Source organism: Onychomys torridus, chromosome 1 (assembly GCF_903995425.1).
Source record: "Onychomys torridus chromosome 1, mOncTor1.1, whole genome shotgun sequence".
In the NCBI taxonomy this organism is placed as follows: Eukaryota; Metazoa; Chordata; class Mammalia; order Rodentia; family Cricetidae; genus Onychomys; species Onychomys torridus.
This window is the reverse complement of record NC_050443.1, coordinates 103,239,579-103,254,501: the sequence shown is the minus strand read 5'-3', so window position 1 is coordinate 103,254,501 and position 14,923 is coordinate 103,239,579. Positions and strand designations below refer to the sequence as shown.

General features: G+C 47.4%; 1 protein-coding gene across 3 annotated transcripts in view; it reads left to right on the top strand.

Annotated features, from left to right (window-relative positions):
* Positions 1-366: 366 nt before the first annotated feature.
* The window catches only part of Nsmce1 (NSE1 homolog, SMC5-SMC6 complex component), a 30,635-nt gene continuing 16,078 nt past the window's right edge, over positions 367-14,923 (top strand). The window contains exons 1-2 of one of the 3 annotated variants that reach the window (XM_036179855.1): positions 367-404; positions 7,072-7,218. In XM_036179855.1, coding sequence (XP_036035748.1) covers positions 7,083-7,218 — 136 coding nt within the window. In that variant the 5' untranslated portion in view covers positions 367-404; positions 7,072-7,082. Of the gene's footprint in view, positions 442-2,086; positions 2,145-7,071; positions 7,219-14,923 lie in introns of those variants that run through there. The other 2 variants (XM_036179847.1, XM_036179863.1) reach the window with 2 other exon arrangements.

Genomic DNA, 14,923 nt, shown 5'->3' with positions numbered 1-14,923 from the left:
TTTAGTAGTTCCATGAATGGCCAACACTCAATTAGTAACGGCAGAGCCAGGATTCTAGCTCAGGCTACAGGAAAATAAAACCCACATTCTTCCTCTCCGGTCTAATACTCGTATTTTAACACACAAAACACAACGTGGGCTCTCCTCCGCCGAGCCGGCAGCGGGGGCGGCGGATATCTTTCCGGGAAGTACAAAAGCCGCGCGGGAAACTGCGTAGCGGAGGACTCAACCTACAGCTGCTGAGGCGCCATAGCAACGGCACGGGCGGGAAACCGGAAGTACTCTCCTGATGGACATGCGTAGTTCACCAATAGGCGCTCCATAATGGAGCTCTCCCCGCCTCGGAGGCGGGCCCCGAGAGCCGCTTCCGGCGTGACCGCTGCTGGTCGGCTTCCGGGCGTGCGGTGCGTATGAAGGCCGCGGGGCGCTGCGGGGACCAAAGTGGGTGTCTGTGGGGCGACGGGAGGACAGCGGTGGGGTCTGCGCAGCGTACGAGAGCGTTGTCCGGCGCTGATGGGGATTTTAAGGCCCGCAGAGCGCACGGATTGTGACCTCGCTCCGTAACAAGTTATTTCTAATTTAAATTTTTGTCTTTTTGAGACAGCCTCACCGTGTAGTCCAGGCTGACCTGGAACGCATGTAGCCCTTGCCACTCTGTCTCTGTCTCTCTTTTTCGAGACAGGGTTTCTCTGTGTAGCTGTGCGCCTTTCCTGGAACTCACTTGTTAGCCCAGGTTGGCCTCGAACTCACAGAGATCCCCCTGCCTCTGCTTCCTGAGTGCTGGGATTACAGGCGTGCGCCACCACCACCAGGCCCTGCCTCTGTCTCTTAGTAGGCCAGGCGGAGAAAGTGGGCCTCCTCGACACTGTCACCGTTAGGTGCTAGCCGCTTGTACCACTGTCCAAAAACGACCACCTCCGCCTCATGCCCCTCCCCCAGGGCCTCCTTTGTTTTGTTTATGGAGCCCGTATTTGAAAGCCCGAGGCTAAATGTGTTCAGAATCATCTGTTTGGCCGATTTTGGAAAGGTCTAGGGTTCCTGTGCTCCGTTTTATGTTGCACTTGGTACTGATAACCCCAGATAACACTGCTAACCCAGGCCAAGTTCTCAAAGGGAAGCGTGGAGAAGTGTAGATAAGGAACTTAGACCTTGGTCTTATTTATTTATTTATGATTATGTATATGATCATATTTTTCGATACATAGTTTCTTACTTGAAGTTCATTGTAGACCAGGCTATCCTTGAACTCGAGATCCGCCTGCCTCTGCCTCCTGAGTGCTGGGGTTAAAGAACAGACACTGCTTTTGTGGTACCACCCCCTTCACCATCACTGTCACCTGGATGCCTTTTAGCTTCAGTTCCCTCCTCTGTGAAAGTGTCCCTCATGAGGTTCTGGTGAGTTCCAAACCAGGCTTGTGTGGTCGGAGAACTAACACTGCCCAGCACAGGCTGCCCATTCAGTGCCCAAGCTTTGCTTCTTGTGTAAACACTTGGCGTTTGAAAGTCCTTTGGGTGAGCAGCAAGTATCTATGGTTAATCCACTCTCCAGTCTCTTAGATGGTTGTCATAGCCATAAGCAGGCATAGCTCCTGTGCATCTTTTCCACCCCCACTTCTGACCCCCTCTCCCACCTCACTTCTCTCTTTGATACTTAAGCTGGCTTTATTTGTGTATTTTATTACGTTATATGCCTCTGAAAATATATGAAGAACAAAAAGTGAACGTCTGCATGTGTACCACTACCAAATTAAGTTCATTGTCCCATCCCCACACCACCACTGAATCCTGTCTCCTCCTCAGAGAACTCACTGCTCTGAAGTCTGTGTTCCCTTGCTGTTGATAGGTCTCACTGACTTCGTGTGGTCCTGTGATGAGTACCATGTACAGTTCCTTCAGTGTTTGACATCCCGTGTGAATGTGTGACTTGCTCTTTGTATATGGTATGGTTTTGTGTTCGTTTATTTATTTATCTTTTGAGACAGGGTCTCTCTGTATCCATGGCTGACCTGGAACTGGCAATGTAGACTGGCTGGCCTTGAACTCAGAGATCTACCTGTCTGCCTCAGAGTGCTGGGATGAAAGGCGTACGCCACTATGCCCAGCTTGCATGCCTGTGGGATGTTTTGAGCAGCATCCATGTTGATGTGAGTAGCCCTGCTTCCTTCTTCACTGTCCTGGGTTCCAGATGTGATTAGAATCCCTTTCATGGCTATTCCTTAATGGGCATTCATAGCGTTGGCAGAGTTCCATTACAGGAGGCCTCTATGGACACGTTTCCCGGGGCCAGTGTGGACACTTATGTAAGGAATGTGTGTAATAATGGTGTTTCTGGGCCATGCAAGCTTGCTGAAATCTGTGCTCCACCAGGCATTCCACTCTTACCCACTGAAGATTGCTTTTCCCTCCTGCCCTCCGTTTCTCTCCACTCCTCTCCCTTCCCCTCCTATTGTCCTCTCTTAGATTTATTTTATTATATGTGTGTCTGAGTGTGGGTATGTGCATGATGCCCTCAGAGGCCAGAGGCGTTGGATCCCCTGAGCTGGACTTACAGGTGGTTGTGAGTGGCCTGTTGCGAGTGCTGGGAACAGAACACTGGTCTCCAGCAGGAGCAGTGCATGCTTTGAACCCTGAGCTGTCTTTCTCTTTTCTTTTTGAAAGACAAGAGTCTCCCTACAGCCCACACTGACCTGAAACTCACTGGGTATGGGATCGAGACTGACCTTGAAGTGGTTCTTCCTCCTGCCAAAGACTTCTGAGTTCTGGGATTCTGGTGTGTGTCACTGTGACGGCGTCAGTGTGGCTTTTTATTCACCTGCTTGATCACATTTAGGTTGATCAGCTTTTGAATGTACTCTTGCTTATACATGAGCCTCTTACACTGTTTCTGTGTTCATTCTCTTTACTTTTCCTTCTTGGTCTGTAGGGGTTCTTCATGCCTTCTGAAGAAGACTCTTGTGGTTATGTGTATTTTAAACACCTTCCAGCTAGTAGCCTCCTCCCCTTCCTTCCTCTCCTTTGGTATTTTTGGTGAGGTTCTTCAATGAATTCAGTAGTGTATTCTTTTATGCTTTGTCCTTTGTGGCTTTTGTATCTTCTAAGGACATCTTTTTCTACTCTTGGATTTTATATTCTCCTGTGGTGTCATTTAAAGTTGTAAAGTCTTTCCTTTCTTAAAACCATGACCCTGTAGGTTTGAGTTTGCATATGGTGTGAGGTAAGGGTTAAATTTTATTTTTCACATATGGGCTAATCAGTTGCCTTAGCATGTGTGTGTGAGTGTGTGTGTGTGTGTGTGTGTGTGTGTGTGTGTGTGTGTGTCTGTATCTCTGTGTGTGTGTGTGTGTGTTGGTTATATACCACTGCATGCAGGTGAAGCCAGAGGCCTGCCTACTTTGAGGATTGGTTCTCTCCTTTGTGTGTATGTGGGTTTGGGGGTGTACACCACTACATGCCTTCTTTTAGGATTGGTTTTCTCCTTTGTGTGGGTCGGGGGCAGGGGGCGCGGTTGAGGGTGTATCCCACTGCATGCCTGCTTTCTGGATAGGTTCTCCTTTCACCATGTGGGCCTTGGGATCAAACTCAGGTTGTCAGGCTTGAGCGTGGCAGCAAGCATCATTACCACTGACAGTCATCTGAGCCTACCATGGCGTTCTTCACAGAAGGTTTGCTTTGGCCTGAGCCCTGTTCTCCAGCAGGCCATGTCTGCACACACACTCGTACCTTTTCCTGAGTTCTCCATTCTGCTCCATTGGTCTACTTGTCAATTTCTGTACTGTTGCACAGTTTGTTCACTAATCCTGTTTTTGATATCTGGTAGGACAAGTCTCCCCACCTTTTGTTCAAAAATATTTGATGCTTTGTCTGTAGTGAGTTTTAGAATCAGCTCGTCAGTCACATTCAGGTAATTCACAAAGCCTGCTTAAATTTTGATTGGCTTTGTATTGGTCCGATAGCATTGATTCCAATTGTGTTTTGAAGTGGCTGCTTTCATCTTTGTTTGCTGCAGTTATTTTATGTGCCATTTTGTAGATAAGAGACAGTTCCTTCAGCACAGGAGTGTAGCTCAGTTGGACCCCCAGCATCACACATACTCGTGCATGCACACAGTTCCCCTCCATTCCATGTTTGTTAGTTTTTTTAGTGTGAGTACATTTTATCAACTTGTTTTCTGTGTGTACTGATTCATATCTGCTTTTCCCATTTATTCTGTCTCCCACTGCGTGGACTGACTCATGTCATTACTGGAATGGATTACTTATGTCTTTTCCTTTCTTTCCTTCTCTTGCCTTCACCCTACTAAGGACTGGAATCCTGGGGCCCCTGCATCACCAGACCTGGCTAGAAGGGATTATTTATAACTGCACTCATTAGATTCTGAGCAAATGGACTTTTTAGTCACTTCTTTGGCATTGGCTTCAGACTTCATTGCCTGTAGCCTGGCTCTCTGGCTGCCTCCGCTCATCCTGCTCTGCAGCCAGCATGGTGGGCATAGCCCACCCCTTCAGCTTTTGCTGTCATGCGCATCACCTCTCCCTGTGCTCTGCTGTGTTCACCTCGTGAATCAGAGGACTGGACTCTCCCACCCTAGTGTGGATTAGAGTGTGCCTCTGTGATCCCAGTGTACTGACTCTGAGGTTTGTGAGGCCTCCTCATAAAGGCCTAAACATTTTTGTGTATTCTTGTGTGACCTTTTGCCATTTGTGATGATCTCTATTTCTGCTAATCTTTATTGATTTATTTTACCATTAAAGTCTATTTTGACTTAGGAAAACCACATTAGCTCTCAGTTTGCAGGATAGATTGGTTTCAGGCATTTAGAAGTAATGGTACATACTTTTAAAATCTGGTCTAAGAGTTTTTAATCTTAAAATTGGTTTCTTTCCTTCCCTTTCCTTCTCCCCTCCTTTTTCCCCGTCCTGTGTCCCAGGGGTTGAACCTAGGGCCTGGTGCATCTTAGGTGAGCTCTCTATTATTGAGCTATCTTTCTTCATTGTTGTTATTAATCTAATTGTGTAACCAGAATTCATGTTGCCTGTCATGCAAAGGCAGAAATCGAATCCTTAAGCCATGCTTATTCATTGAGCTGGCAATTTGGGAAGACAGAATTAAATTTAAGAAAGAAAAATCTGAGCCAGGCATGGTAGTGCATGCTTTTTATCTCAGCATGCTCAGGAGACAGAGGCAGGTAGAGGCAGGAGGATTTCTATGAGCTTGAGGCTAGCATAGTCTTAGTGTGTTTTAAGCCAACCAGGGCTACATAATGAGACTCTTTGTCAAAAACAAACACAAGCCCGCCTTCTTCCTCTCATCTTCAGAAAGCTACTTGACAGGGGGCGGGACACAGGCTGTCAGTCACTCCAGAGTGTAGTATTGGCCCTCTGCTCAGGTGGTCAGCATAGCCTCCAAGACGTGTGGCATTTTTCTGGGTATCCTCTGCAGAGTTTTCCTTTTTCTAGTCTCACCTTGTGTTTAGGGAGAGGAGGACCAGAGTGGGGTGCCTGGGTGTGTGGCTGCCTGGCCTGCATGGACAAGAGTGGATGAAGGAGAGGGACAGGCCTAGGGCTTGTTGAAGTATCTATGCTGTTGAGGTGCTCTTCAAGATGGCTGCCAGGCAGTCAGAGAAAGTGGCCATTAGGCAGTGTGCCTTCCAGCTCAGAGGCCAGCCCACGAAGCTGTGACTACAGTGACATATTTTTATGTGTCTTTCTCTCTCAGTTCTTGGTAAGCCTTTGGTATTCTTGTCTCACTTTTAATACATTTTTTTTTTTTTTTGCCTTAAAGATACGTTTTCTTATTGCTTTATAGACAAACAGACTGAACATAATAGCTAAATGTGTTTCTACATTCTGTTGGCCTAACATCTTGGCAATACGCTTGTTGGAACACAGGATCACCTCAGGTGAATGGTAACTGCTTCAGAATGCTGAGCTGTGCCACAAGCAACGGTCAGGCAGAGGGGCCTTGTTGTAGTACAGTTCAGATGTGTGTGAGGACCGGGCAGGCCAGGTCAGCATGCCTCTCAGTGCCTCCATCCAGCTTCACACCCATGTGCTTAGTGCTTACAGGGCTCCGCCCGCCTGCCCGCCTGCCCGCCCTCCTGGTAGGAGCAGGTGTTTTGATCTGCCTTGTGTTGTGTGTTTGTCAGCTCTGATCTGGGTGGTTTGTAGAAGGATAAGTTTTTATTACATTTATTTTTGTATGTATGTGTATCTCTATGTGGGTGTGGACTGACACATGCCATATCGCATTCGTGTGGCGGTTAGAGGACAGCTCACAGGAGTTGGTTCTCTCCTTCCACCATGTGAATCTGGGGGATTGAACTCAGGATGTGAGCCTTAGTGGCAAATGTCTTTACCTGCTAAGCCATCTTGCTGGACCCCAAAGATACCCCCCTTCCCTGGAGCTGAGGATCGGACCCAGGGCCTTGCGCTTGCTAGGCGAGTGCTCTACCACTGAGCTAACCCCCAGCCCCACAGATACCTTTTTGAGAGAATGCAGAGGACTGTAGAAATAGCCCACGGTCCTTCTGTGCAGATGTTTTATTGGCAGCTGGGGAGAGGGAGAGGAAAGTAGAGTCTATTAGGTGCTTCTCGGTGTGTTCTCAGCAGTGGGTATCGTACTTTTATAGGGAGAACTCAAAGCCTCGGCTTAGTTTCTCTGAGGCTGTTGAGCTGGTAAGTGATCCAGCGAGGGTCCAGACTCAGAATTGTCCAGTAGTAATAGGCGCAGGTTGGGTGCTTGCTGTGGCGCTGGGCTGTCACCTGTGTTAACTCACCTGAGTTATAGGAGTTCTTGGGAGAACATTGCTCATTGTTCCCACTGTGGAGACTTTAGTTGCCCTGTTTACCACGTCCTAAGTAGTTAGTCCAGGAGGGCTGTGAACCACTTGTGGCTCCAGAAGCTCAGTTCATACTGCTCAAAACCAGTGGAATGAACTTGAGCCCTGACCCCTACTCTTTCCACTTCTGGAGCCATCAGCACAAGGAGTGTCTGCTTGTCAACATAAACTAGTGCAGACCCACCACCATTGCTCTTGTGTGCATGGAGGTGACTGTGACACTTCTTTTTCAGCTCCCTCCGACATGCAGGGCAGCACGAGAAGAGTGGGTGCCATGACAGATGTCCATCGGCGCTTCCTCCAGCTGCTGATGACTCATGGTGTGCTGGAGGAGTGGGAGGTTAAGCGCCTGCAGAACCACTGCTACAAGGTCCATGACCGTAAGTGTTGTGTCCCTGTTCCCAGCCGCCCTGGAACTGTGTTGATCAGAGACTAGAGATGTTAACAATATGAGAAAAGTCATCTGGCAGTCCTGACCTGACCATTCAAGACCCTGATCTCATCTTTCTTCACCTGAAGTGACTCTGACACTTAGTCTGATAGGCAGATGCTAGACTCTGAAGATGTGAAGTTAGAGTTCACAGCAAGGCTCCAGTGTGTGCTCCAGCTTTGGTGTCTGTCTTAGGGTTCCAGTTGCTGTGAGAGACACCATGACCACAGCAACTCTTATAAAGGAAAACATTTAATTGAGGTGGCTTACTTTTTCAGAGGTTTAGTTCATGATCATTATGGTGTGACATGGTGGTGTGCAGGCAGACATGGTGCTGGAAGAGTATCCAAGTGTCCTACATCTTGACTTGCAGGCAACAGGAAGTGGTCTCTCTTTCAGAGTTTGGCTTGAGCATATATGAGACCTCAAAGCCCACCTCCACAGTGACAAACTTCCTCCAACAAGACTACCTATTCTAAAAAGGCCACACCTCTTTGGGGACCATTTTCTTTGAAACTACCACATTCTATTCCCTGGCCCGAAAGGCTTGTAGCCATATCATAATACAAAAATGCATTCAGTCCAATTTCAAAAGTCCCCATAGTCTGTAATAATCTCAGACTTATTTAAAAGTTCAAAGATGAAAGTCTCTTCTGAGATTCATGCAATCTCTTAATTCTCTATAAAAATCAAGATAAAAAACCAGATCACATACTTACTTCTAACAATAATGGCATAGGATATACATTACTGTTCCAAAATGCAGGGAAGGGAGCATAGTGAGGACAAAAAGCAAGGCTGAAAACCACTGCGCTAACTCCAACTCTGCATCTCCATGTCTGATGTCAAACACTCCAGCTCTCCAACTCCTTTCAGCTTTGTTGACTGACACATACTTCTCTCTCTTGGGCTGGTTCCACTCCCTGTTAGCAGCTTTCCTCAGCAGGTATCCCACGACCCTGGCATCTAACATCTTGGGCCTCCAAGGCAATCCAGGCTTCAACTTCATAGCTTCACGCAGTGGCCTCTCTTGGCCTCCATTCAGGGACACCCCTGACATGAGCCTGGCCTTGGTGCCTTTCCTTAGTCTCAGAGGCAAATTCCATAGCCCTTTTCTTCTATCCTTAATTCCAGAACCATGTGGCCAAAGTTGCCAAGTCCTGCTGTTTATTAGGGCTGGAACATGGCCCCCTTGTTCACCAGCTTTCTGTTTTCCATGGTTTCCTTTACTGCCTAAGCTTGGCTGTCCTGGAACTTGCTCAGTAAACCAGGCTGGCCTCAGATCTGCACTTACTCCAGCAAGAGCGTACCTCCTTATAGTACTACTCACTCCCTTTGGGGGCCATTTTCTTTTAAACCACCACAGTGTCCATGTGTTGAAGGTGGGGAGAGTCATTGTAACTCAGGGCGTCTTGAGAGTTGAGGAGAGATTCAAGCAGAATGCCTGGCATTGGAGGAATGCTGAGGTGGATATTGTTAGGAAGAGGGCAGCACAATGGCAGGGCACAGCCTTAGACCCAGCCATCCCTGGAACATGTGCCAGCTGTGCCCTGTGCTAGCCTTATGCATTTGGAACATCTTCTCTGCAGGCCAGTGGGAGGTGTGAGATGGTCCGTGGGGATGAGGGTTGGAACACACTGAGGCCTCCAATCATTGGGGACAGTAGAAGCAATGAGGTCAGTAATGAAAGATCCCTGGAATCAGAAAGCCGACTGTTGAGTGTCTGTATGGGCAGAGTTGGTGACCGTTTGAAAAGGAAGGTTGACACTACTATACGATATTACTGTGTTAGGTTCTGGGAGAGTGCAAACTTCTTTTCCTTGCTCAGGGAAGTACCAGACTGGACTGGAAGGATATGCTGTATGCTGCAGAGGTGCTAGCGTTTGCATGGGAGGGTGCAGAAGAGGGTGGTCAGTGGGCACCAGAGACACTTTATCTTATGCTGTGTTCCTCTATGAGGAAAAAAAAACTGGAAGTGAATGCATTATGTTAGTGCACTCTTGATGGCCTGTTCTAACTCATGGCAATAAAGGGGTTTGATTTTGTTCTGCATTTTTGTTACCCTCCCTGTATTTCTAATTGTCAAGGGAAAAAATGGCTTTAAAAGAGTGAGGGAAGGGGGTTGGAGATTTAGCTCAGTGGTAGAGCGCTTGCCTAGCAAGCACAAGGCCCTGGGTTCGGTCCTCAGCTTCGGGGGAAAAAAAAAAAAAAGAGTGAGGGAAGGCGTGGGGTCGAGGGTTTGCCGGAGAGGATGGAGGAAAGCATGTGCACTTGCAGCTCAAGAGAGGGGAGGTAGAGCCCACAGAGAGGAGGGTAAGTGGACTGAGGAGCAGAACCCAGATATGGGGTTCCTTCAAGATATGCCGTGGAAAGACTAAAAGAAGGCAGCATGGAGCCTGCTCTCCCAAGCAGTGGGTCTTGAGAGGTGTTCTGGGGACTGGCTGATGCTGCTGCACAGGGCAAGCAGAGGACTGGAGAGACCTCTGCTCTGGAGCTAATTCCAGAGTTATTTCCAGATGATGAAGAGCCCTGTGCACAGTGCGGACCTCTGGAGGATCTGAAGCAGGGAAGTGTGATTAGCGCCTGCTTGGGAGCTGTCCTCTAAGAGCTCTGTGAGCTGCAGTTGCCTGGACAGCAGTGGGAGGGGAGCTTGGTTGACAGACTCCTACTGAGGGGGAGTCTTCTCCTGTCCTCCCTGCTTGAAGTCCCACAGGACTTCACATCTACCCCTCAGCATCCTCCAGAGATGGCCTGGCCGTGAGATCGTCTCTTATTCCTCTCTCTCTCTCTCTCTCTCTCTCTCTCTCTCTCTCTCTCTCTCTCTCTGTCTCTCTCTCTCTCTCTCTCACACACACACACACACACACACACACACACACACACACACACACACACGGGGGTGGGGGTGGGGGGTGAGAGAATATGAATGCAGTTGTGCTTGTGGAAGCCAGAAGACAACCACCTTGTTTGAGACAGGGTCTCCTGCCCAGGCTTCCAGGTATTCTCTGTCTCTGCCCCATCTCCGCATATGAGCACTAGATTACAGATGTGCACTACTACACCTGGCTTTACATAGCTGCTGGGGTGCCAACCCAGTCCTCATGCTTGCACAACTAACATTTCCCAGCTGAGACACGTCTTAGCTACAGAGCAGTCTTTTGCTTCTTCCTTTTGGCTGCTTTTTCTTTTCTTCTTCTTCTTTTTTTTTTTTTTTTTAAAGGTTTATTTATTTATTATGTATACAGCATGTATGACTGCAGGCCAGAAGAGGGCACCAGATCTCATTACAGATGGTTGTGAGCCACCATGTGGTTGCTGGGAATTGAACTCAGGACCTCTAGAAGAGCAGTCCATGCTCTTACCCTCTGAGCCATCTGTCCAGCCCCCTTTTGGTTTCTTGTTGAAATAGTGCTAGGAATGCAAGTGTTCCTGCCTTTAGCTGACCTCTAAGTTGCTATGACGTAATTTAGGAAAGTCCTGTAGAATGTGTCTAGGAATTGATTTATAGCAGTGCCCCTTATCTGCTGGGATATGTTCTGAGACCCGAGAGCATGCCTTAATGAGGGCCTGTGCTTTTCCTGTCTGGACATGGCTACAATAAAGACTAACGTATGCAGTAAGTGCAGCAGGAGACCACCACAGTGAGGAAGGTCAAGTGAATGTGTGCTCTGTCCTCATGCCACTCTCCTGCCCTGACGCCTAGTGAGTGAAGCGCCGCAGCGGCACCTTGGCTCGGGGAGGCTTCTGCAGCCGACACGCTGCCTGCACACCCTTTCTTTATCTTTCTCTTGAGACAGGGTCTCTCTGTGGTCCTGGAACTCACCCTGTAGGCCAGGCTGGCCTTGACCTCAGCTCGTTTTCCTCTTGCTCGTGTTGGGATTAAAGGTGTGTGCCACTACGCCTGGTCACGTGCACCAGTTTTTGTGCCTGTGTATGCTGAGGTAAACGGTATAGCCAGTCTGTCATTTCCTGTCCACTATTAACGAAATAAAAGAGCTGCTTTCCAAGAATTCTTGTTACTAGAGATTTTAAAACAAGTGATGATGGAGATAAATGATGTGGAATAAAAAATGCTTACAAGCTGGGCAGTGGTGGCACCCGCCTTTAATCCCAGCACCTGGGAGGCAGAGGTAGGTGGGTCTCTATTAGTTTAAGGTCAGCCTAGTCTACAGAGTGAGTTCCAGGACAGCTAGAACTACAAAGAGAAACTATCCCAAAAAATAAAAAAAACCCAAAACCCAAAACCCAAAAAACAAAAAAACCCAAAAACCCAAAACCAAACCAAAACAAAAAAACAACCAAAAAATGCTTATAGGCAGTGCCCAGGAAAGTCCCTTGTACAGTGGGGAAGACATTGTAAGAGAAGTATGGTACAAAGTAGCGATTGACCTGTAGGCCCTGCCACTGCCACTGCCTCCGCATTCATGGACACCAAAAGCCCTGCTTGTCCTGGCCTCCTCTTTTAATGCCTTTAGGGGAATGTTTATTCCTGGTTCTCCATGCCAGGGCAGCATGTAGACTTTGTCCTGCAGTCTTGGTGCAGAGCCTTCTGGCTCCTCAGAAAGAATCTGGAGACTTGTCTGTGTTGTTAGAGGACCTTGGATTCTATCTAGGGTTTCTATGTGCATATACATTGTTCCAGTAATATGGCCTGAGACTGTCAGCTTAGCTCTGTGCTAGGAACTGGTGACCTGAGTCCTGTAAGTCACATCACGTCTGTAGACACCCTTTGGTGACCACAGGCATGGAAGTTTAGAGAGCAGAGGTTAGGACCTAAGTGGAGGATTTCTACATTGGTTCTAGGTGGAGTAATGGGGACATTTCCTGCCCCAAATAGTCCAGAGACGGACAAGATGCCAGCGAGGCCAGTGAGCTCCTGAGAGACATACTGTGGGGTCCCCTGCCCCACACTGGACACCTGCTGCTTTGTTCATTCTCCAGTGAGTGACTGGTGTCCAGCAGTTCACTTAAGTTTGACACTGTCTTTGTGAAATTAGCATCAGATTCCACAAGTTAAAGGGAGACAGTCCCATACATTGTCCCAGTTCCACATGCTAGTTGCAAGTCTTGGGTCACTTGCACTTCTGAGTATAAATCAAGGGCTTTTATGACCCCATCCTCCAGTTAGATGAGTTGCTAGAATGACTCAGCACTCAGGGAAGTACTCTATGTACATTTGTTGGGTGATTAGGAGTGGAGTCTCCGGCCTTTTGACATTGTGATATGATGTTATCATCTGTAGCTGTCCTGAGATGCATGTGGCGTGTTGGCAGTGTTAGAATTCCTAGCCACTCCTCTGTGACCACACATGTGCTGGCAAGATGCTTAGTCATCCCAGGGCCTTATGTCCTACATAATGTAATCTATGTGCATGCATGACATAGCTAAGTAAGCCCATATATACATGTTGGGGGGGATCTATAAAAGTGGATTTCACAGCCAGGTGGTGGTGGTGGTGCACACCTTTAATCCCAGCACTCGGGAGACAGAGCCAGGTGGATCTCTGTGAGTTCGAGGCCAGCCTGGTCTACAGAGTGAGATCCAGGACAGGCACCAAAACTACACAGAGAAACCCTGTCTCGAAAAACCAGAAAAAAAGTGGGTTTCACATATTCCTCCTTCTCTTCCTGCATGATCTTTCCATAGGCCTAAGTACCCCTTTCTATTTTCTCTCCTTAATAAACTCTTAGAGTGGGCTTTGTTGTCCCTCTGGCTTTCCTCACATGGTAAACAGTGCTGCTTAATGAATAGCATTGGTGCTGTGACTCGGATTGGTGCATTCAAGCAGGTGCTGGGAATTGAACCTGGGTCCTCTGGGATATCAGTCAGTGCACTAACCGCTGAGCCATCTCTCTCTTAGCAGTGGCCATGCCTGCTATCAATTATATATAGGCAGGTAGAGGAAGTGTATAGGGTGAGGTTTGGGAAATGAGATGGTGTGGTGCTTTTGAGTCTTTTAAATGTACCACCTTCCTGAAACCTGAAGTTTCTGGGGTGCCACTACTGTTCACAGGTTTTATGAGGGTCTTATTATGTAGGCCTGATTGATTAGACCATACCTATCCATGACTAACTCAATCTTTAGTCCTTCTTCTCCCTGTAGTTTGGGGGATTTTGATGCTGACATCATCTTTCTGGTGACCAGCCCCTACCTTGAAGCTACCTAGAGTTTCCTCATTAGAACAAAAAGTGCCCCCATAACCTTTGTTACCCTGGAAATTCCAGGGCTTTTAGGAGTTCTGTGCCAGAAACTGGGGGCAGAGGCTGGGTGACATTTCTTGTATAATGGGCAGCAATGGGGTAATACTGCAGCTGTCCTGACTCTTAGCTGTGCGGGAGTTTTGGCCATGGCAGCCTGCCCAAGCTGAACTGGAGGTATATCTAGAGCACCTCATAGGTTCCCAGTGTGTCAGAGTTCCTTGTCACCAGAGAAATGACCACTTGAAGGCCAGAGAGTCAGGAGATTTCTGGGAAGACTGGAAGAGTTCTTCTAAGCCCAAGAACCCTCTGCCATAAATTTAAGTAAAAGATATAGGTTGATGGCTAGCCATTGAGATGACTTAGTGGGTAAAGGTGCTTTCCACCAAGCCTGACTACCTGAGTTTCAATCCCCAGGACCTACCTAGTGGAAAGAGAAAACCAACTCTCTGACTCTTGCAAAAATAAACAAGTGTAAAGGGAAAATAAAATTAAAAATACAGATTAATCATTTCTAAACCAAATGCTCCACAATCTGGAACCTTTTGAGCACTAGCCTGACCCAAATAGAAGGTTCTACATGGATTCTTTCATGTATAACCTTCTTTAAGCTGTTATATAGAATTATCTTCAGCTTGTTGTCAGGTGTACAGGAATCCTGAGTGAATTTCGTGTTTAGACTGGAGCTCATCCCAAGATGTCTTGTTATGTATGTCAGGTATTCTAAAGTCTAAGGGTCCAGAGTGCTCTACCGTAATGCCAAGTCTGCCCTGACTCTTAGGGAATTGTGATGAAGAGAAGGTAGTGCCTATCTCTTACTTGATGAGGCCCGTGCCATTGTGATGTCTAAAGGCATTGAAAGGAAGGAAATCACAGACTTCGGTTTGCCATAGCATTCCAAACCTAATATTGCTGAGTCTAACCCGACAATGTATAAGAAGGATGATACAGCATGATCAAACGAGCTTATTCTAAGAGTGTTGGGTTAGTTTAGTATTTGAGAAGTCAACCAGTGAGGTCATGTGGCTTAGTTGGTAAAGCATTTACCTAGTATGCATGGAGTCCTGGGTTCTAGCCCTGTCCCACACTAAACTGGGCATGGTGGTACATGCTTGTAATCCTAGCACTTAGGAGGTGGATGCTGGAAGATCAAAAGTTCACCCTTTGCTACAAAGATAGTTCAAGACTGGCTTGGGGTACATGATAGAAGAAAAGAAAGTCAACCCATGTAATTATGTCATTCAACCTATTAACAAACTGAGTTCTGGGCCTAGCACCACACACTCATACATGGTTACTTAAGAAACATTTTACATTTTTAAAAATGCTGTAGCTGTGGAGTTCACATATCTTAATTTGGAGTGGCCACAGCTGAAGTGTTCAGTAGCTACATAAGGTAACTGTAGAAAGTCCCTCAGCTTCTGCTGTCTGAAACCTACCCTGCTTAGATCCAGGTT